Raw genomic sequence first — 23,954 nt, forward strand, 5'->3', positions numbered from 1 at the left:
CTAAAGAGTCTTCTTACTGCAGGTGCATAGCCTATCATCTCCATTTTACAGTGGTAATGAATGACAGCCATAATCTCTGACACTGAATTAGGCTACTAATCGACCTAGAACAACTGTGGTAGCACATATTTTCATATTAAATCATGATAGGCATATGCTTTCCTGGAAGTAGCAGGAAACAAGTGAAATAGTGTAGTTGATAATTAGACCTATATAACACAATCCACACGCACATCATTATAGTAGTGCATGTTGTAGACTGTGGAACCGCAACACACGTTATCATTTATATCAAAGGCGGTTTATTGGACCCTTCCAATTATTCATTTTGCCTATAAAACTATCCCGATGCAGTGAAAATAATAATACAATACATTTTTTGTTTTAAACTTTAGGTGACATCTTTTTGTCTGCGGACCCATCACACCTCTTTGCTTAACTTATCTGAATATACGGGTTTTATGCACCAACCAAACTTCTGGGAGAGCAAGATGATCCCCTTTTGATTGTCTATCAACTTGTTCCCTGAGTTAATCACATTCTATCTAGCCAAATCACCACCGGCACCCCACCCAGAATGCTCGTGTTCAATTGTGTTGCACAACGTTGCACTCTGAAACGAAGCCCCCCCACGCAATAGCAACGACACGGACGGAATAATTGTATTTCCTAAATGTGAAGAAACCAACAAGGCTCCTAACAGATTAGGCTCCTTCGTTTACCGGAGAGGACATGCTCTGTGTCCCAGAGCGGCTACGGTTTGGAGGTCAGAATGAATTTTGTTCGTAGGCTACATTTTCACAGTTATACATAACTGATGCCACCTTCTCTTCTGATTAACCGGTTACGCAATGTCTGCAGACGACGACACGCACGACGATAAAGTAGGAACGCCAGAATTATGTGATAACACAGATAATCTTATTAACGATACTTTAGTTGCCGCTCTAACAATGGAAACGAATGTCTTAAAAAATCGAAGGCAGTCGGGAGGAGGCAAGATCAGGTGGGACCATTTTAGCCAATGAGAGGGCAGATTTCCACTAGTTGCCAAAGTCAAAATTGACTATATCATAAAAATTCATGAAAACAGAAATGTGCTTTTTGGTATTTAATTAAGGTTAGGCATAAGGTTAGCAGTGTGGTTAAGGTTAGGTTTAAATCACTTTTTAAGAAGATCAATTGTAGAAATGGGTGGGGTGTGAAGACCAGACACAACTCCTAACTTAATTTTTTTCAAAGTTACCGGGATTTCACGTGTCCTACTTATCAGTACACTCGTAACAACCTAATCATTACGAAACGTATATTCGATCAAATAAGCCACGTAGCAATAAACCATTCCATTTTTTGTTAACCAAATTCGACACTAATTGACCCCCATACAAAAACTCATCACTTGGTGAACGAAAAGCGCCACCTGCTGGAGAAGACAGATTTTGGGCCCAGTTATCCCTCTCGCTTAACCCGTTCCTCTCTGGTGATAGCCTAGTAACTAAATCTATTGAAATAGGTTTATTTGAAAGCGCATGAATGTCATGTGACGCAAAAATTTTTTTCACAAAACCTACCGCAGATGATCTGATCTATAAATCAACCGAATTTCTAAATAACTTGGATATGAACAGGTCCTTATGTTGCAACAATTAGCATAGCACAAACATCTACCCGATACGATACCCGCCCATAAAGACCCTCCCACAGCTGTGTGGGGGTTACTTTATTGGCTGTTTTAGATTATACATCTCCGTTGATTGGTACAGGGAGTGTCTTTCGAGCGGGCGGATGCACGGTTGCCGACAAGGTTGACGCCTCTATTTATATGGCACCGCGCCTCTCTTTCTGGAAATCGGTGTAGAACAAGACGTTCCACTGCTTCATCGAGTATTACTTGTTCAGATTGGGGTTCAGTTAGAAAACGAAGGTAGGCATTCATAACATCTTCTTATGCATTTCAGGAGAGTCGCTCATTAGGCCGAAAAGCTTATATTTGTGCTCATCGCAAATCCCCATTGTGTTCTGCAACTGTAACCATTGTTGGATTTAACATAAGCTATCGGGGTCCTTTAAACCAGTGCCCTGTAGGGTACTTGATACGGGAATATACACTACAATATGCATTGTAATGTTGCTTTCAGATCGTTTTAACGTAGCCAGAGATGTAGGCCTTTTGAAAATCAATCACAAGTGTTGAGCTTTGTCCTAAAGGATGATAATGACAGCTCTCTTCACACCCGGCTGATTGTGCATACATTCAGGAAGTAGAAAATCAGGATGAACATTAGGTCATTCAGACAGACTGTAACGTTAGATCTTAAGTGCACTAAAGGTTATAACTTCGTATAGTCTTTGCCAGTGTATCCCTAGACCACTAGCTCCTCCTCATCATACGATGTCCATGTGTGTTATCATGTAACATTCTGGGGCAGCTCTTTCTGGGTCAAATGTTGAAACATTGATACAAAGTTTTCAGAAGAAACAATGTAGGCTATCTACTCCAAACTGTAGCACCAGTACTGCATTGTTGAGTAGTTACATTTTATCTCAAGGGTTGTTGTTGGTCGAAGTAACTGAACAGATCCTGCCTGTCATGTATCCAATGTTCACACTTCAGAGAAATAGGAAATAGTTGTATAAATTAGTTTTGGTCGAGGTATTTGTTAGACTTGTGAAACTACAGATTGCTTCGCATCCAGAGTTAACTGGGTTCATGTTAGTCTGATAAATCAGGCTGTAATACACAATTAATTGGCCTGAAACTAATGCCTGCAAAATCGTGTAAATGTTACTTAAAAGCCAGAATGTTGAATACAATTACATTTAAACTTACTCTACCGGTTTGTCCTTAAGCTGCTCGAAATTTGAGACAAAATATCCACAGGAAAGTATGGTTTACCAGACTTTTTAGAGAGCTGGGTTCCAGGGACCTAGGAAAAGTTAGTTTTATATTGGATATTCGGTTTTCTCTCGTCAATAGCAATTGAACCAAGCATGCAATGAAAATGGGGAATGGAGAACAAACCACACCTTATTTCTTGTTAGAATTTTTAAAAGATTGAAATCTGAATGAAAAAATATACAATTTTCATTGTCATGGCATGCTTGGTTCAATAGCTATGGACAAGGGAACTGAATAGCCATTATAAAAATAACTTTACCTAGGTGCCAAACCTAACCATATAACTACCAGCTTTCCTGTGGATATTTTGTCTAAAATTTTGAGCAGCTGAAGGAAAAACCACTCAGACAACCAGTAGAGTAAGTTTAAATGTAATTTTATTCAACATTCTGGCTTGTAAGGAGCATTTACATGCTTTTGCAGGCTTCAGTTTCAGACTGTATATACCAATTAATTGTGTATTACAGCCTGATTAATTTAGGAAAGGGCCCATTTTAGCTAGCTAGCTAGCTAGCTAGCCACTGGAGGACAACAACACAACGAGATGCAACAATTCAAGTTTTTCTGTCAATGACTTATACTCTCAATTGGATTTCATCAGAGTGATGCCAAAATCCACGGCGGCTTCCCTTGCCACCTTTTTTTTGGTGCGCCAGAACCATTCACAGTTGAGCATGCTCAGTTTAGCTCAACACTGATTGTCTAATTGTGTATACCTTTTTTATCAAGGGAGGCCAAATGCTCGCTGGCTTCCCTTGCCTTCAATGCTATGGGTGGTAACAATGTCATACTTGTTTGGACCAGACAGCATCAGATAGATGGCCTACACGTAGAGAGACAGAGGGGCGCGGTTTCGCTCACTCGGATGCTTTCTCCTATGAGTTACATTCAGCCTCTTGCAAATTGAAGGAAAATTATGAAACACAGAGAGACGAAAGATATGTATTTATTTTTTATATACACTACCGTTCAAAAGTTTGGGGTCACTTAGAAATTTCCTTGTTTTCCATGAAAACATACATGAAATGAGTTTGAATAGGAAATATAGCAAAATGCATAGGAAATATAGTCATTGACAATGTTAGAAATAATGTTTATAATAGAAAAAATAATTGTGTCCTTCAAACATTGCTTTCGTCAAATAATCCTCAATTTTCAGCAATTACAGCCTTGCAGACCTTTGGCATTCTAGTTGTCAATTTGTTGAGGTAATCTGAAGAGATTTCACCCCATGCTTCCTGAAGCACCTCCCACAAGTTGGATTGGCATTGATGGGCACTTCTTACGTACCATACGGTCAAGCTGCTCCCACAACAGCTCATTAGGGTTGAGATCCGGTGACTGTGCTGGCTACTCCATTATAGACAGAAAACCAGCTGACTGCTTCTTCCCTAAATAGTTCTTGCATAGTTTGGATCTGTGCTTTGGGTCATTGTCCTGTTGTAGGAGGAAATTGGCTCCAATCAAGTGCCGTCCACAGGGTATGGCATTGCAAAATGGAGTGATAGCCTTCCTTCTTCAAGATCCCCTTTACCCTGTACAACTCTCCCACTTTACCACCACCAAAGCACCCCCAGACCACATCGCCTCCACCATGCTTGACAGATGGCATCAAGCACTCCTCCAGCATCTTTTCATTTGGTCTGCGTCTCACAAATGTTCTTCTTTTTGATCCGAACACCTCAAACTTTGATTCGTCTGTCCACAACACTTTTTTCCAATCTTCCTCTGTCCAGTGTCTGTGTTCTTTTGCCCATCTTAATCTTTTCTTTTTATTGGCCAGTCTGAGATATGGCTTTTTCTTTGCAACTCTGCCTAGAAGGTCAGCATCCAGGAGTCGCCTCTTCACTGTTGACGTTAAGACTGGTGTTTTGCGGGTACTGTTTAATGAAGCTGCCAGTTGAGGACCTGTGAGGCGTCTGTTGGGGCGGCAGGTAGCTTAGTGGTTAAGAGCGTTGTGCCAGTAACCGAAAGGTTACAGTGATCTAAGGCACTGCATCGCAGTGCTAGCTGTGCCACTAGAGATCCTGGTTCGAATCCAGGCTCTGTCGTAGCCAGCCGCGACCGGGAGACCCATGGGGCGGCGCACAATTGGCCCAGCGTCGTCCAGGGTAGGGGAGGGAATGGCCGGCAGGGATGTAGCTCAGTTGGTAGAGCATGGCATTTGCAATGCCAGGGTTGTGGGTTCGATTCCCACGGGGGGCCAGTATGAAAAATAAAATAAAAAATAATGTATGCACTCACTAACTGTAAGTCACTCTGGATGACTAAAATGTAAATGGTTCTAATCCCTGAGCCGACTAGGTGAAAAATCTGTCTGTGCCCTTGAGCAAGGCACTTAACCCTAATTGCTCCTGTAAGTCGCTCTGGATAAGAGCGTCTGCTAAATGACTAAAATGTAAATGTTTCACAAACTAGACACTCTAATATATATGTCCTCTTGCTCAGTTGTGCACCGGGGCCTCCCACTCCTTTCTATTCTGGTTAGAGCCAGTTTGCGCTGTTCTGTGAAGGGAGTAGTACACAGCGTTGTACGAGATCTTCATTTTCTTGGCAATTTCTCGCTTGGAATAGCCTTCATTTCTCAGAACAAGAATAGACTGACGAGTTTCAGAAGAAAGTTATTTGTTTCTGGCCATTTTGAGCCTGTAATCGCTGATGTTCCAGATACTCAACTAGTCTCAAGAAGGCCAGTTTTAATCAGCACAACAGTTTTCAGCTGTGCTAACATAATTGCAAAAAGGTTTTCTAATGATCAATTAGCCTTTTTAAAATGATAAACTTGGATTAGCAAACACAACGTGCCATTGGAACACAGGACTGATGGTTGCTGATAATGGGCCTCTGTACGCCTATGTAGATATTCCATAAAAAATCAGCCGTTTCCAGCTACAATAGCCGTTTACAACATTAAGAATGTCTGTACTGTATTTCTGATCAATTTGATGTTATTTTAATGGACAAAAAAATTGCTTTTCTTTCGAGAACAAGGATATTTCTAAGTGCCCCCAAACTTTTGAACGGTAGTGTGTATTTTTTAGGTCCATTTTTTTGGGAAGCCTGGCTTCCCTTGGCATCCATGAATATACGCCACTGGTAAGCGGTAGGTAGCCTAGTGGCTTTGGGGCAGTATCCGAAAGGTCTCTGGTTCGAATCCCCAATCCGACTAGGTAAAAAATCTGTCGTCGTGCCCTTGAACAAGGCACTTAACCCTGATTGCTCCTGTAAGTCGCTCTGGATAAGAGCATCTGCTAAATGACTTAAAAGTAAGAAAATGCTGACTCACTGGTCTGGTAACTTGAAGTTCCAGGTATGAATTAACTTCATTCATTCTTTATGTAGCTGGCTAAAATGGCCTTCACAGTATCACTCCTGAAATAACTTCCAATGCTCAAAAGGCTTGGCAGTATAGTCTCAAGCTTGCCAGTTGCCCCTTTCTTGTTACTATTGAGTCTGACTCTCTCTCCCCCTCTCCTGTCTCTCTCCCCCCTCTATCCCCCCACTCTCTGGCCCCCAGGTTCCAGGATGTCTCAGAAGATCAAGGCAGGGTCGGTGGTGGAGATGCAGGGGGATGAGATGACCAGAGTCATCTGGGAGCTCATTAAAGAAAAGCTCATCTTCCCCTACCTGGAGATGGACCTGCACAGGTGAGTTACACATGCTGATACACCTGGTACTGTATTCATTAGTGAACACTGTAGCAAAGCGTTTTGCAATGAAAATGAGCGCTTCTTATTGGACAAATTCAGGTAGCCCCTCCCGGTTTTGGCACATTACCCCCCCACGTTTGCTTTCTAGTGACTATGACCCAGCTGACACACACACCTGGGACAGTGGGGTGCAATTTTTATAGAAAACACAACAGATACAACTAGAATGTATAGAGCTGAGTCGGATTTGTTCTGAATCTACGTGATAGGCAAGCATGTGTTTTTCTATACAGTATATGTCTATCTGAAGGTTCTGTAACAATGCACCAATGGGAGGGGAGGTAGGGGGTTGTTAATGGGGGGTCGGGGTAGAATACTTGTCACACCAGATGAGCTTGTCAACACCTGCTTCAGCTCCTCTGTGATTCAGGTTTTACCTGATTGTCAATACTCTCTGTAATGCCCAGAGTTTTTCCTGGTCAGGTCAGGTCCCTATAGGTTTCAGGAGTACACACATGTGATGTGGAAATGCTAATAGTAGCTGTGCACTTCGCTAACCCTTGACACTAGCACAATATCTGGGTGTAATTGTAGTAACATACAAGAACTCAAGTCCTTTTGTTCACCCGACCTAGAATACCTCACAATCAAATGCCGACCGTATTATCTCCCAAGAGAATTTTCCTCAGTTATAGCCATGGCTGTTTATATCCCCCCTCAAGCCGATACCACAACGGCCCTCAAAGAACTTCACTGGACATCATGCAAACTGGAAACCACATATCCTGGGGCTGCATTTATTGTAGTTGGGGATTTTAACAAAGCAAATTTTGAGGACTAAGCTGCCGAGGTTCTATCAACATGTCGACTGTAGTACTCGCGCTGCTAAAACACTGGACCACTGTTATTCAAACTTCTGCGATGCTTACAAGGCCCTCCCCCGCCCTCCTTTCGGCAAATCTGACCACAACTCAATTTTGCTTCTCCCTTCCTATAGGCAGAAACTCAAACAGGAAGTACCCGTGCTAAGGACTATTAAACACTGGTCTGACCAATCGGAATCCACGCTTCAGGATTGTTTTGATCTCGCGGACTGGGATAAAAAATAATTTAGACGAATACACCGATACGGTAACTGAGTATATCAAGAAGTGTATAGGAGATGTCGTACCCACTGTGACTATTAAAACCTACCCTAACCAGAAACCGTGGATACATGGCAGCATTCGCGCAAAACTGAAAGAGCGAACCACCGCATTTAACCATGGCAAGGTGACTAGGAATATGGCAGAATGCAAACAGTGTAGTTATTCACTCCGCAAGACAATCAAACAAGCAAAACGTCAGTATAGAGACAAAGTGGATTCGCAATTCAACGGCTCTTACACGAGACGTATGTGGCAGGGTCTACAGACAATCACAGACTACAAAAGGAAAACCAGCCACGTCGCCGAGACCGACGTCTTGCTTCCGGACAAGCTAAACACCTTCTTCGCCCACTTTGAGGATAACACAGTGCCACCAACTAGGCCCACTACCAAGGACTGTGGGCTCTCCTCCTCAGTGGCCGACGTGAGTAAAACATTTAAACGTGTTAACCCTCGCAAGGCTGCCGGCCCAAACGGCATCCCTAGCCGCGTCCTCAGAGCATGCGCAGACCAGCTGGCTGGTGTGTTTACGGACATGTTCAATCTCTCCCTATCCCAGTCTGCTGTCCCCACATGCTTCAAGATGGCCACCATTGTTCCTGTACCCAAGAAAGCAAAGGTAACTGAACTAAACGACTATCGCCCAGTAGCACTCACCTCTGTCATCATGAAGTGCTTTGAGACTAGTCAAGGATCACATCACCTCTACCTTACCTGCCACCCTAGACCCACTTCAATTTGCTTACCGCCCCAATAGATCCACAGACGATGCAATCGCCATCACTCTGCACACTGCCCTATCCCATCTGGACAAGAGGAAATCCTATTTAAGAATGCTGTTCATTGACTATAGCTCAGCATTCAACACCATAGTACCCTCCAAGCTCATCATTAAGCTCAAGGCCCTGGGTCTGAACCCCGCCCTGTGCAACTGGGTCCTAGATTTCCTGACGGGCAGCTCCCAGGTGGTGAAGGTAGGAAACAACTCCTCCACTTCGCTGATCCTCAACACTGGGGCCCCACAAGGGTGCGTGTTTAGCCCACTCCAGTACTCCCTGTTCACCATGACTGCACGCCTCCAACTCAATCATCAAGTTTGCAGACGACACAACAGTAGTAGGCTTGATTACCAACAATGACGAGACAGCCTACAGGGAGGAGGTGAGGGCTCTGAGAGTGTGGTGCCAGGAAAATAGCCTCTCACTCAACGTCAACAAAACAAAGGAGATGATCGTGGACTTCAGGAAACAGCTGAGGGTCCACCACCCCCCTATCCACATCGACGGGACCGCAGTGGAGAAGGTGGAAAGCTTCAGGTTCCTTGGCGTACACATCACTGACAAACTGAAATGGACCACCCACACAGACAGTGTGGTGAAGAAGGCGCAACAGAGCCTCTTCAATCTCAGGAGGCTAAAGAAATTTGGCTTGGCACCAAAAACCCTCACAAACTTTTACAGATGCACAATTGAGAGCATCCTGTCGGGCTGTATCACCGCCTGGTACGGCAACTGCACCGCCCGCAACCGCAAGGCTCTCCAGAGTGTGGTACGGTCTGCCCAACGCATTGCAAAAATCTCTGAAGCTGGAGACTCTTATCTCCCTCACTAACTTTAAGCATCAGTTGTCAGAGCACCTTACCGATCACTGCACCTGTACACAGCCCATCTGAAATTAGCCCGCCCAACTACCTCATCCCTATATTGTTATTTATTTTGCTCATTTGTACCCCAGTATCTCTATTTGCACATCATCTCTTGCACATCTATCATTCCAGTGTTAATACTAATTGTAATTATTTTGCACTATAGCCTATTTATTGCCTTACCTCCATAACTTGCTACATTTGCACACACTGTATATATATTTATTTCTGTTGTATTTTTGACTTTGTTTTGTTTTACCCCATATGTAACTCTGTGTTGTTGTTTTTATCGCACTGCTTTGCTTTATCTTGGCCAGGTCGCAGTTGTAAATGAGAACTTGTTCTCAACTGGTTTACCTGGTTAAATAAAGGTTAAATAAAAAATAAATAAATAAATTACCGGGGGCAAACTACCCGCCCTACAGCACCCGATGTCACAGGAAGGCCATGAAGGACATCAACCACCCGAGCCACTGCCTGGTCACCCCGCTATTATCCAGAAGGAGAGGTCAATACAGGTGCATCAAAGCTGGGAACGAGAGACTGAAAAACAGCTTCAATCTCAAGGCCATCAGACTGTTAAACAGCCATCACTAGCACATTAGAGGCTGCTGCCTATAGACATAAACTAGAAATCACTGGCCACTTTAAGAAATGGAACACTAGCCACTTAGTGTTTATATATCTTGCATTACATCTCCCGAGTGGCGCAGTGGTCTAAGGCACTGCATCGCAGTGCTAGCTGTGCCACTAGAGATCCTGGTTCGAATCCAGGCTCTGTAGTAGCTGGCCGTGACCGGGAGACCCATGGGGCGGCGCACAATTGGCCCAGCGTCGTCCAGGGTAGGGGAGGAAATGGCCGGCAGGGATGTAGCTCAGTTGGTAGAGCATGGCGTTTGCAACACCAGGGTTGTGGTTCGATTCCCACGGGGGGCCAGTATGAAAATAATAATAAGGTATGCACCCACTAACTGTAAGTCGCTCTGCTAAATGACTAAAATGTAAATGTAAATTACTCATCTCATATGTACAGTGGGGAAAACAAGTATTTAGTCAGCCACCAATTGTGCAAGTTCTCCCACTTAAAAGATGAGAGAGGCCTGTAATTTTCATCATAGGTACACGTCAACTATGACAGACAAATTGAGAAGAAAAAAATCCAGAAAATCACATTGTAGGATTTTTAATGAATTTATTTGCAAATTATGGTGGAAAATAAGTATTTGGTCACCTACAAACAAGCAAGATTTCTGGCTCTCACAAACCTGTAACTTCTTCTTTAAGAGGCTCCTCTGTCCTCCACTCGTTACCTGTATTAATGGCACCTGTTTGAACTTGTTATCAGTATAAAAGACACCTGTCCACAACCTCAAACAGTCACACTCCAAATTCCACTATGGCCAAGACCAAAGAGCTGTCAAAGGACACCAGAAACAAAATTGTAGACCTGCACCAGGCTGGGAAGACTGAATCTGCAATAGGTAAGCAGCTTGGTTTGAAGAAATCAACTGTGGGAGCAATTATTAGGAAATGGAAGACATACAAGACCACTGATAATCTCCCTCGATCTGGGGCTCCACGCAAGATCTCACCCCGTGGGGTCAAAATGATCACAAGAACAGTGAGCAAAAATCCCAGAACCACACGGGGGGACCTAGTGAATGACCTGCAGAGAGCTGGGACCAAAGTAACAAAGCCTACCATCAGTAACACACTACGCCGCCAGGGACTCAAATCCTGCAGTGCGAGACGTGTCCCCCTGCTTAAGCCAGTACATGTCCAGGCCCGTCTGAAGTTTGCTAGAGTGCATTTGGATGATCCAGAAGAGGATTGGGAGAATGTCATATGGTCAGATGAAACCAAAATAGAACTTTTTGGTAAAAACTCAACTCGTTGTGTTTGGAGGACAAAGAATGCTGAGTTGCATCCAAAGAACACCATACCTACTGTGAAGCATGGGGGTGGAAACATCATGCTTTGGGGCTGTTTTTCTGCAAAGGGACCAGGACGACTGATCCGTGTAAAGGAAAGAATGAATGGGGCCATGTATCGTGAGATTTTGAGTGAAAACCTCCTTCCATCAGCAAGGGCATTGAAGATGAAACGTGGCTGGGTCTTTCAGCATGACAATGATCCCAAACACACCGCCCGGGCAATGAAGGAGTGGCTTCGTAAGAAGCATTTCAAGGTCCTGGAGTGGCCTAGCCAGTCTCCAGATCTCAACCCCATAGAAAATCTTTGGAGGGAATTGAAAGTCCGTGTTGCCCAGCGACAGCCCCAAAACATCACTGCTCTAGAGGAGATCTGCATGGAGGAATGGGCCAAAATACCAGCAACAGTGTGTGAAAACCTTGTGAAGACTTACAGAAAACGTTTGACCTGTGTCATTGCCAACAAAGGGTATATAACAAAGTATTGAGAAACTTTTGTTATTGACCAAATACTTATTTTCCACCATAATTTGCAAATAAATTCATTACAAATCCTACAATGTGATTTTCTGGATTTTCTTTCCTCATTTTGTCTGTCATAGTTGACGTGTACCTATGATGAAAATTACAGGCCTCTCATCTTTTTAAGTGGGAGAACTTGCACAATTGGTGGCTGACTAAATACTTTTCCCCCCACTGTAAATACAGTATTCTATACTATTCTACTGTATCATAGTCCATGCCGCTCTGACATCGCTTGTCCATATATGTATATATTCTTAATTTATTCCTTACTTAGATTTGTGTGTATTGGGTATATGTTGTGAAATTGTTAGATATTACTGCACTGTCGGAGCTAGAAGCACAAACATTTCGCTACACCCGCAATAACATCTGCTAAACACGTGTATGTGACCAATAACATTTGATTTGATTTGAATATCACCAAGGACACACCTGTGTGTTAGTTGTCACTGTATATTATTGTGCATTATACAATGGGTGGGTCTAATCCTGAATGCTGATGAGTTAAAACCGCATTCCAGCCGGTGTCTATTCTACAAGTTACCACTGGCTAAATCTATGACGTTTACACTGTTCCATCTGACTGCACAATCCACTGTCTCATCAGCCAAGCAATTTATAATATTGATCTCCACTATAAAAAAAAACATCTAGACATTATCTCACATTTCTTTTAGACTATCATTTAGTTTTCAACAGCGGAGATTTGTATGAACCTTGCTGTCTGTCTCTCCGACATTTGCAACATTGTTTCAATATTTAAATTAGATCTCCAACTGTCCCGTAGTAATGAACGTGTCAGAAGTCGGGACGAGACAGACAGGCAGGCAGCTTTTCTCAGCCAGTCAAAATCATGAATTAGCTGGCATCATTTTTATGGATGTATACAAAGAAATGTCAATTGAAAAAGGTCAAACGAAACGAAGTGCAGCTATTTTGCAGTCTTTCCAGCTTCAGTTTGAAGTGATTGTGTTAGCTGTGTTGTTGGGTAGCTCATCTGAACAACAGTCTCCTGACGAGTGAGCACATTTTCTATGCCAGGCGAAATCACACCTCATTAGCTCATTGTTATGGCTGTAAATTAGCCGTAGTTGTCTAGCTAGCAAGCAAGGGATAAGAACGTTGCCAGCCAGTATGGCAATGGAACATTTAGAACGAACGACTGGGTCGCGTCCATAGATACAGAACAAAAAGACTGAACGACTGGATTGCTTCTTTAGCAACCGAACTGATAGAGAGAACGACCAGCCGGCTTGGGTAGCAACCCTAGATTTGTGTCTGGACTATATCTTGTGGAAGGATGAAATGGTATGAATAAATTAATAAAAATAACGTCTTTGACATATTTACATTAATCATTATTTGAATATGTTGGTAACCCGTTGTATAAAAGTGATAATACCCTCGAAGCCGGTGTTTGGAGGATATATTGGCATGGTTTGCAGGCCCTTGACCACCCATTCCAATATACCTCCAAACACCGGCTTCTCTGGCATTATCACTTAAACGTGTTCTTTATTGTACTCTTAAGCTACCCTGTGTTAGATGTCTGTTCAGCATGTGTGGAGTGTTAGATAAGAGAGAATTGTGCTTCTGTTGTGCTGCCCAGATCAAGGGGATTTAGTATAATAATTGATCACTTGAATAGACAAATGCATATTCAAATTCTGAGGACAAGTCTGTCCCTAGGTGTAGCTGTTTTAAAGAGCAATGTATTACCCAAACCCCCAGACAATCTGATCACATGACATTGGCAGTCTAGTTGCTACTCTACTGACTGACCTAGGACAATCAAGAAAATATCATTTTCAAGATGTACAACTTTGGTCTGTAATATCTGAACTGTTAGAGTCCTATTCACTATTACCGTTCATTGTTTCCCATTCCTCCTTTTTACACTAGACCTTTAGACTGTGGACTGATGACACACACACATACACCAGTGTTCATTTTGGCACTATTTTTTAGATTTAGTCTTATATCATTACGTCTTAGTCACATTTTTGTAATTTGAATATTGATTTAGTCTAGTTATTGTCAAAATGACAAACAGTGGGCCATTTTAGTCAACTAAAAGCCCTTTCATTTTAGTCACATCACATTTTTATTGCCTCATTAACTTATAGTAAACATAAATCACTGACTTCCATGTGCACAAACAGCCTTGTTCTACAAACACATTTTTCTGCATTGCATCCTATTGCATGATTCTCTTCCCAACAGCCAAATTGGCAGAAGAACACATTACTCAGCTGCAGATTAAAAATCACCCATTGACAGGGCTCCAGACTAACATTTTCTCCTGGTGGCACTGGTGCAAATTACTTTTTCAGTTGGTGGCACCAGCCCATGATTTGGTTGCACCAATTTATTTCCCCCGGCGTTACACAATAGAAAATATTTGTTATCACCTTATAAAGTCATTCACAGTGCTTTAGACTGTGTAATGGACTACTGAGATGGTAGGCTATTCAATAAATAAGTTATTTCATCTAACATGTCCAAGCAGGAATGCATGATTCACTCGCAATGGCCGATGCCAATAGTTGCTATTGAGCTCAATATTAAGAGATGACAAATAGGAAGTTGAGAACAACATTAGTTGCATCCAAGGCTATGTATTTCCCGCAATTGCATTTTGAAATGTACAACCAGAAGCTCACTCATCAATGCAGCAGGCCCCAGCAAAACAGGCCCAGGAGCTGGGCAGACTCTTTCATTACAGGAATTGTGAGGATAATGCACTTTACTGTTTGACCAAATCATGGTTTTAGCTGCCAAAAAATAGAACGTTTTGAAACTTTTGAGTAATGTGGCCATAATGAATGTTCAGCTGGCGCTGATGTGACCAATTCAAAATGTAACTTGCACAACCAAGTCAAAAGGTCTCAAAATGCGACTAAATGGTCGCAGTCTGGAGCCCTGCCCCTTGACATACTGTAGCTATATTGTAATCAAAGTTCTGTCATAAGTAGTGGTCTGTTAGGTTGTAGCAAACTAACTAGCTAGCATTATCAAGCTTTTATTACCTGAACATATACACACAGTATATTGGGATGGTGCACTTTCAGATTTCTCTTGAGGTTGGTAGTATTTTCCCCCCCAAACTACTTAAGTAGTACTTTAAAGTATTTTTACTAAGTACTTTACACCACTGGTCTCCTGTGGAAACGTTGCATTCGGTCTTGTTTGAATCGACATGATAAGTAAAGTGTCTCCAAAAGTTGCCCCCTTTTCTACCAGGAGCTTGTGCCATGGAGAGTAGCCATGGCATGTGCCTTATTTGCATCAATGATGTGTTGCCGCCAGATTGGAGAGCGGTTGAATCTCTCCAAAACTCTTGTCCAGTCAGATTTTAGTCACAGAGATAATTTACTCTTCTCATTTTCGTCAACTGAAAATAAACAATTATTTTTGTTTAGTTATAATTTTTTCTAGGTCTATTTAGTCAGTTATCGGCTCGTTAATTGCCACTGAAGAATATGTGTTTGACCAATATTTTCATTTTTTTGTGTGACTAAATTAACACTGACACACACAGGACTTTGGCTGCAGTGCAGTGAATATCACAATTTACATGACCTTACCCTCTGTCTTAACTAAACTTCAAAACTGAGTTTTGAACTGTTAAGTTAAAGGCCCGGAATAAATGCATAAGGTCGGTTTGTAAGAGCTTATGAGTTCTTACTTATTTCACAATATTTTCAGTATTAATGCAAGAGGATTTGGTGTAATAGTAATTCTATAACCAACAGGGCCACATGAGCACGGTCAAGTCATGATACAAACCTCCCAGTGTTCCAAACCCATGACCTAACCTCTGTCATTACAAATGTCCAGGGAAGTTTTTTGGGAGTAATTAAAAAATATCAAATTATGGCATCTGTGAAGTTGGTCAAGCAAGAAGGCCTAACTGATAGCTTGAGGTGGGGGGGTTTCTTGGTGGGTTGTGTTATTCCTGCTGTCTCGGTTTCTGTGTGTCTGAAGGGCACCCTCATTAGTTTCAAAAGTCTTAGGAATGCATTCATTGTGATGTGGGTGGGGGATGTGGGGTGAGTGGACAGGTCATCTTGGTCAATCACTCCGACTGCATACACAGCCCTCTCAGGAGGCAGAGCAGCTTATCTCCATCACACACCATTACACAAAGCCTGTAGTGCTGTGTGTAACTACCTTGTGTGCTGTATCACACCGTCTCAGAGATGGTGTGTGTTTTTGTGCTGATTTCACAGTGACATTGAGTTACACCTCTACTGTGTGCTGACCTGTGGTTGTAAATAATAATAATATAAATAATATGCCATTTAGCAGACGCTTTTATCCAAAGCGACTTACAGTCATGCGTGCATACATTGTGTATCCTAATATTTCTTATCTAATGTACAGTAATTCTGTGGAGCAGCACATTGTTGTAATATTAGGCTAAGGGGGAGGGGAGGGGAGTGGAATGAGAAACTGGGTGAAAGGTAGTTACAGAAGGCCCAGTTTCCACAAGGAAATGATGGGTATTTATGCTTAGTTTTGCCTTTTTGGAAGTATGAGTGCACACACAAAGTTCTATATTTGTGGAGTGATGAAACTAGTGTTCCTTCCTACACTACCTTGTTTGTGTGAGCAGAGCATCCCCATCCCCTGCGAGGATGTGTTGGGTCTTTCAGAGGAGTAATAAATTAGTTCAGTCACGCAGCAGCCTGTAAAGACGGAGTTCTTTGTTCGCATGTTAGCATCTTCTACAGTGCCTTCAGAAAGTATTCACACCCCTTGACTTTTTCCACAATTTGTTGTTACTAAGTGGGATTAAAAATGATTTAATTGTAATTTTTTGTCAATGATCTATACAAAACACTCTAATGTCAAAGTTGATATGAAAAGCCCCCCCCCCCCACACACACACACACACACACACACACACACACACACACACACACACACACTAATATATCTTGATTAGATAAATATTGAACCCTGTAAGTCAATACTTGTTAGAATAACCTTTGGCACTGATTTACAGCTGTGAATCTTTCTGGGTAAGCCTCTAAGAGCATTCCAGACCTGGATTGTGCAACATTTGCCCATTATTATTTTCAAAATTCTTCAAGCTCTGTCATATTGGTTGTTGATCATTGCTAGACAACCATTTTCAGGTCTTGCCATAGATTGTCAAGCAGATTTAAGTCAAAACTGTAACTCGGCCACTCAGGAACATTCACTGTCTTCTTTGTAAGCAACTCCAGTGTAGATTTGGCCTTGTATTTTAGATTATTGTCCTGCTAAAAGGTGACTTAATGTCTGGTGGTTTTTATTCTGGAAGAACTCCCAGGTCCTCAACGATTACAAGCATACCCATAACATGATGGGGCGGCAGGTAGCTTAGTGGGTAAGAGCGTTGTGCCAGTAACCGAAAGGTCGCTGGTTCTAATCCCCGAGCCGACTAGGTGAAAAATCTGTCGATGTGCCCTTGAGCAAGGCACTTAACCCTAATTGCTTCTGTAAGTCGCTCTGGATAAGCGCGTCTGCTAAATGACTAAAATGTAAATGTAATGCAGCCACCACTATGCTTGATAATATGGAGAGTAGGACTCAGTAATGTGTTGTATTGGATTTGCTCCAAACATTACACTTTTGTATTCAGGACAAAAAGTGAATGAATTGCTTTTCCACATTGTTTTTTCAGTATTACTTTAGTGAGTTGCAAACAGCATGCATGTTTTGGAATATTTTTTACATTTTGTACAGGCGTCCTTCTTTTCACTCTGTCAATTAGGTTAGTATTGTGAAGTAACTACAATGTTTTTCATCCATCCTCAGTTTTCTCCTATCACAGCCATTAAACTATGTAACTGTTTTAAAGTCCCCATTGGCCTCATGTTGAAATCCCTGTGCGGTTTCCTTCCTCTCCGGCAACTGAGTTAGGAAGGACGCCTGTATCATTGTAGTGACTGGGTGTACACCATCCAAAGTGTAATTAATAACTTCATCATGCTCAAAGGGATATTCAATGTCTGTTTGTTTTTTTCATCTACCAATAGGTGCCCTTCTTTGTGAGGCGTTGGAAAACCTCCCTGGTCTTTGGTTGAATCTGTGTTTGAAATTCACTGTTCGACTGAGGGACCTTACAGATAATTGTATGTGTGGGGTACAGAGATGAGGTAGTCATTCAGAAATCTTGTTAAACACTATTAATGCACACCGAGTGAGTCAATGCAACTTATTATGTGACTTGTTTAGCACTTTTTTACTCCTGATCTTATTTAGGCTTGCCATAACAAAGGGATTGAATACTTCTTGACTCAAGACATTTCAGCTTTTCATCTGTAATTAATTTGTAAAAAATTTGAAAAACATAATTCCACTTTGACATTATGGGGTATTGTGTGTAGGCCAGTGACAAAAAAATTGAAACCGAAAGGCTTTGTTGTTTCCTGGGTCCCATGCTGCTTCGCTACAGTGTGGCTCTGTGAACTGTTAGAGCAGGGGACTCCATGGTGAGGTGGTTCAGTCATCTGAGGTAGTGGTTTGGATTGGGAATCCCCACTGACTTCATTATAGAAGGCTTAAAAGCAACATCAAACAAAAACACACAGTAATTGTATCAGAATGAAATATGATTGCATCATAATATAGCCAACTGTAAAACAAATAATATAATGTCACAGAGATTAGTTTCACAGGCCCACACACATTTCATGGCATTTGTCCTCCCATGAAACCTGAATGTAACTACATTCTCCTCCTTTCTCCCTGCCTCTCTCATCTCCCCCTCCCTGCTCCTCTCTCCTGCTACCCTCCCTGCCTTTCCATCAGCTACGACCTAGGCATGGAGAACCGCGACGCCACGGACGACAAGGTGACCGTTGAGGCGGCAGAGGCGACGCGACGATACAACGTGGGCATTAAGTGTGCCACCATCACGCCGGACGAGAACCGGGTGAAGGAGTTCAAGTTGAAGCAGATGTGGCGCTCACCCAACGGAACCATCCGTAACATCCTGGGAGGCACCGTGTTCAGGGAGGCCATCATCTGTAAGAACATCCCTCGCCTGGTGCCCGGCTGGGTCAAACCCATCATCATCGGCAGGCACGCCCATGGAGACCAGGTAACCTTTTTAACCAACCGTTCAGCAGTATAACCCTTACTAACCATTCATCAACCCTTCTTTACTCCCTGCACCCCTAATGAGCGTCTCTCAAGGTTGCTCTCTAGGCCCTTCTTCCTCCCTCACTTCCTTAAATCTAACCTTTTGAAGGTAATTGATTACCTCAAAGGTGGAAGTCTGGATGCTAGGCCGTAGGTAGACGAAGCAATGTGTTAGTGGTTCCCTGTCTCTGTTAGCACATTTTCAATGAAGGGAGATCTTGTACATTCCCCAGTTGATCACATGTTAACTTCATGCATGCCGACTAGAGATGTGGTTGTCAGGCCTGCTCACAGAGAGACAGATGGGCAGGCAGGGGACTGGTGTTGTCACTGAAGGCTCAGTCAGTCCCTGATTTAAATGGATGTGTTGCCCTTTGGACCATGATGTTGACACACTATCTTCCTGGATCCAAGACTCAAACTGCTACATCATTCATACTGTACTGCAACTAGAGGATAATAGAACATGTACGTGGCACCATGCCATAGTTAATATGCTTGAACTCAAATGAGAAATGTCGTGAGCACTTTGGGTTGGTTACGGATTTTGAGAATCCTGTCACGTTACGGCCTGGATGCATGATAAGCAGGATACATGTTTTGTATTACTGCTATTTCCGATTTGCTTTTTCTGTTGCATCCACACTCCTGATTGGTAGAAGTCATTCGGAACAATGTTTCATATTAGCCCAATATATCTGTTCCTCAGCTCTACAACAGCATTGTAACCTGTCATCTATTCATAAAGAACTGTTATCTAACCAGTGGATATTAGTAATAATTAGGTGGGTGCTTATATTTGTCCTATTTCATACACGTACAAGTGTGTATTAATACGCATGTGTGAATTGGAAATGTGTTTTTAGCATATCCCCCTGAGACGCCCTCGGAGAGTGGGGTCACATCCAGGGTCTGCCATTATTACCTGTTGCACCAGATGGGTTGCATTGCTGTTTTTCTCCACTAGATGGAGCCCTGTCTGTATTACATCTATTGACCTCTCATCCTGCCTCTTTTCACAGTACAAAGCCACAGACTTTGTAGTCCCGGGGCCTGGGAGATTGGAGATGAAATTCACACCCAAGACTGGGGAGCCAATGAACTTTGTCGTCCATGACTTTGAAGGTAAAACCATCTTTGTGCTTGTAAGGGAAATAATGTCCAGTACAGCTTGTCTCCCTTACATAACATTGTGTTAGTCAATACGAGATAGCCTATGGTGCCAGCCTGGGTATCTTTACATATGTTTGCAGTGTAAATATTACAAAATGAGAACATCGTTATCTGATTTAACTCTGCTTGAAGGATAAATCACCCATGTACCTCCCTTTCCTGAACATACTCTTGACAAACATTGAACTTTGATTAAGGTTGGCTCCATCGTTCTGTTTGAACCTTCAAAATGAGGAAAGGCTGTCTTAATGAGGCTGTGTGTGCATGCATGTTTCTTTGTGTGTGTTTATGTGAGTGTGTACAGTATCTTCATGAGATTGATGCATGTGTCTGTCTCTCTTCTCTCCAGGTTCAGGTGGTGTGGCTCTGGGGATGTACAACACAGACAGCTCCATCAGGGACTTTGCCCACAGCTCCTTCCAGATGGGCCTGGTTAAAGGCTGGCCTTTGTACCTCAGCACCAAGAACACCATCCTCAAGAAGTACGACGGACGCTTCAAAGATATCTTTCAGGAGATCTACGAGAAGTAAGACTGCCTAACCTCAGAACATTTAATCAACTCGAGTAAATCATTGTCCCTATTGGCAATATAATTTTCAGGAAGTAGACAATACACATGAAACATGATCATCATAAACAAAGTATGGTTGATGATATATGGTCAATGGCAGACAAGCCCCCCCAACTACCATGCCTCTTTTCAATGTATGACTCACAAGTTTAGAATGGACAGTTTTAAGGTTTAGGTGTATAAACCCTGTTCTCAGACCTGTTCCTGTGTGTGTCGTAGGGAGTACCGCTCTAAGTTTGAGCAGAAGGGGATCTGGTATGAGCATCGTCTGATTGATGACATGGTGGCTCAGGCCATGAAGTCTGATGGAGGATTCATCTGGGCCTGCAAGAATTATGACGGAGACGTTCAGTCTGACTCTGTAGCACAAGGTGAGATGGTCTACATGTATACTACAGTAGCTAGCTCTGAGGGATATACAGTATCACGTGATGATTTACTGTTTAGCTAGGCTTTCTGAATGAAAACAATGTCATTGGCTACATTGCTATATTTCTCACCTTTTAAATGTAGGTTTAAGGCAGACTATACACTGTATTCCGATAGAAATTGAGTTACACTTTTAGCAACAGGAGTTCCAGGATAATGAGGAGAATGCTTATTTAGTCGTTTTTTTCCACAGTCGCCCATTCTGGCAGAACAAGCTTTTAGATCCAGTTTGCTGTTAAGCACTTTGCGACAGATATATTTAATGCATTTGTGTGTCCACCAGGCTATGGGTCCCTGGGTATGATGACCAGTGTGCTCATCTGTCCTGACGGTCGTACAGTGGAGTCAGAGGCTGCCCACGGCACAGTTACACGCCACTACAGACAGCACCAGCAGGGCAAGGAGACCTCCACCAACCCCATTGGTAAATAACACACTTATACAATGAAATGGAACATATTATATTGTATCTCTCTGACTGATACCTGCTAAAAACCTCTAGCCTAGCGTCTTCCTTTTCAGTGTTTTTAGATCTGAATGTACCAGCCAAGAGAAATAAAGGCAATACAAGGACCTAGGAAAAGATGGCCCTTATGTGTTGTGGTTGTGGGTTGTGTGTGTGCAGCGTCCATCTTTGCGTGGTCGCGGGGGCTGCTGCACCGGGCGAAGCTGGATGACAACGCAGAGCTGCGTGTGTTTGCTGAGGCCCTGGAGGTTGTCTGCATTGAGACAATCGAGGCTGGTTTCATGACCAAGGATCTGGCTATCTGTGTCAAAGGCATGGCAGAGTGAGTATCTCTCTCACTCTCTCTCACTCACACACACACACACACACACACACACACACAGTAAACCTGATTATGAAACTAGACTGATTCAAACTTTCTTTCTTTCTCCTCCTTCATCTTACTTTTCTCCTCTCCTCCTTTCTTAGTACCAAACGCTCAGACTACCTGAACACCTTTGAATTCTTGGATAAGCTGTCAGAGAACCTGAAGATCAAGATGTCCAACCAACCCAAACTGTGATCTCCTCATCTCCCAATCACACACACTGTTGATACCCGGACTATGGGCCCCAAGCCAATACTGAACCACTGACTGATGATTGTCATGATTTAAGAAATCTGCGAGTTAAGTGTGAGTATCCAAGTTAGGATTCCGCCAAGTAGGATCTTATGACTGTCAATACCATCACATACAGAGGGCTCCAGAAATCAGACTGGACACAGAAAGAGTCAGTGATATATTTTGCGATAATTGCACGATGGTTTTTTTAATGATGATGTGTGTGTTTTTAAGTGTTGTCTGTCAGTGATCAGTACTAGGGGATTGTCCTGCCGGAGTTTGTCCGAGGGTGGTCTTAACCTTGTTGCCTTATTTGTTTTATGTCAAGTAATCGATCTCAGTCTGTCACACATAATATATTCCATGACAACCACCGTAGTAGACAAAAGCCTGCTTGATTTTTGATTATGTTGACGGTGTCTTTGATTCACATAAAGGTATTAGCATCACTTACTCCTTATGGATGGTTGTGGAAGGGGTTGTTGTGAGCCTGCTGGTTGTCTTTGTGTGTATAATCCATAGCTTAACACTTTACCCCTCAAATACAGAAACCAGTGTCAATGTACATCTGCCAGTAAGCACATAGTATCAGGGGTTGTAGGTTTGTACTCAACGGTGTGTGTGGTTAGAATATCAACTCAATAAATGTTTTTATTTTAAGTATTTGTCTATTACCACATCGATCACAATGTTAAAAAATATATAACTATGTTTATCTAGCTCCACTATATCTTACAAGAACAGCTTTGGAAGTTTGTAGAAATACATTTTCCTCTTAAAGTTTGCCACCAGATGGTGCCATTGTAATCCATGTGACATTGTCATGATTGAGCGTCGTGATGATGTCTGTGCATATTGCTTTCTTTAACTGCTCTCAAAACACTGAATATAATGCTAGGTTTGCAAAGTAACACCTGGTACAAAGCAGTATCAGAGTAATCATGCAAACCAATATGACTACTATTAATGCACAATATCATAGGTTGACAACCTGGACTAAGCCCGTATTCAGTCACTGAAGTGGAATGAATATATAATCCATAGCTTCTTTAATTTCATGCAGAGATAAAATAATACATTGGATATGAATAGCCTATTGTCTATCAGTTGCAGCACGACATCCCTATAATCCTAATATAGCACTGTCTGGATGACTGACTGTGGGTGATGTGTCCACATGGGGAGTATAGGCCTACAGCGGTGCACTGTCCTCATATACACACTCAGGAGCACCCTTGACATGATTAGCTTTTTGCAACAGATGGAATCCACTTGGTTAATCCAACGGAAACAGAGATGGATAGATGGACCCAGAGGAAAGGAAAGCAGAGGCACTTGGACATCCAATGGTAGATGGAGAAAACCAAGGTTTCCAAAAAGGTATCAAAGCCTGCAGGGCTGCTACTATTGTCCCAAAATAATTGGATTTTGTCCGGGAGAAGGAAGTCTCATTTGCCAGTCTGAGACTCCACAAAGATGGCTGTGCCACTGAAAGACCAGGATCATTATCTGTGAATGTGAACAGTGGTTACTGTTTTCAATCAGGGATGGATGGGCCAACATGGCATGTTGTTGATGTCTCTGTCTTATTGATCTGTCAGCCCTCAGAGGGAGTAAACCCAGCTAGCACATAACATTCAGAAAATGTTTCTTAGAGCTTGGTGAGTGTGTGGTTGTCCTATGGTTATTTTGCATTCAATCGTCCCAAAACTTTCTGGGAATGGTGCAGGATAGTTGCTTGGCTTTGGAACATTCTAAGCACATTTAAGGAACTTGAT

The 23,954-nt window shown here is 42.6% G+C and overlaps 1 protein-coding gene across 2 annotated transcripts; it reads left to right on the forward strand.

Moving 5' to 3' along the window:
• Positions 1 to 602: 602 nt before the first annotated feature.
• Positions 603 to 22,836, forward strand: LOC121537060 (isocitrate dehydrogenase [NADP] cytoplasmic). 2 transcript variants are annotated; one of them, XM_041844811.2, is made up of 9 exons: positions 603 to 766; positions 6,417 to 6,546; positions 18,603 to 18,894; positions 19,958 to 20,060; positions 20,458 to 20,635; positions 20,900 to 21,051; positions 21,393 to 21,533; positions 21,735 to 21,897; positions 22,044 to 22,836. In XM_041844811.2, the coding sequence occupies exons 1-9, from the start codon at positions 733 to 735 to the stop codon at positions 22,135 to 22,137; spliced, it is 1,287 nt and encodes a 428-aa protein (XP_041700745.1). In that variant the 5' UTR covers positions 603 to 732; the 3' UTR covers positions 22,138 to 22,836. The 2 variants fall into 2 exon arrangements, with proteins under 2 accessions (XP_041700745.1, XP_041700746.1); XM_041844812.2 differs by lacking the exon at positions 603 to 766 and adding an exon at positions 1,801 to 1,924.
• Positions 22,837 to 23,954: the final 1,118 nt, after the last annotated feature.

Source organism: Coregonus clupeaformis, chromosome 23 (assembly GCF_020615455.1).
Source record: "Coregonus clupeaformis isolate EN_2021a chromosome 23, ASM2061545v1, whole genome shotgun sequence".
Lineage (NCBI taxonomy): Eukaryota > Metazoa > Chordata > Actinopteri > Salmoniformes > Salmonidae > Coregonus > Coregonus clupeaformis.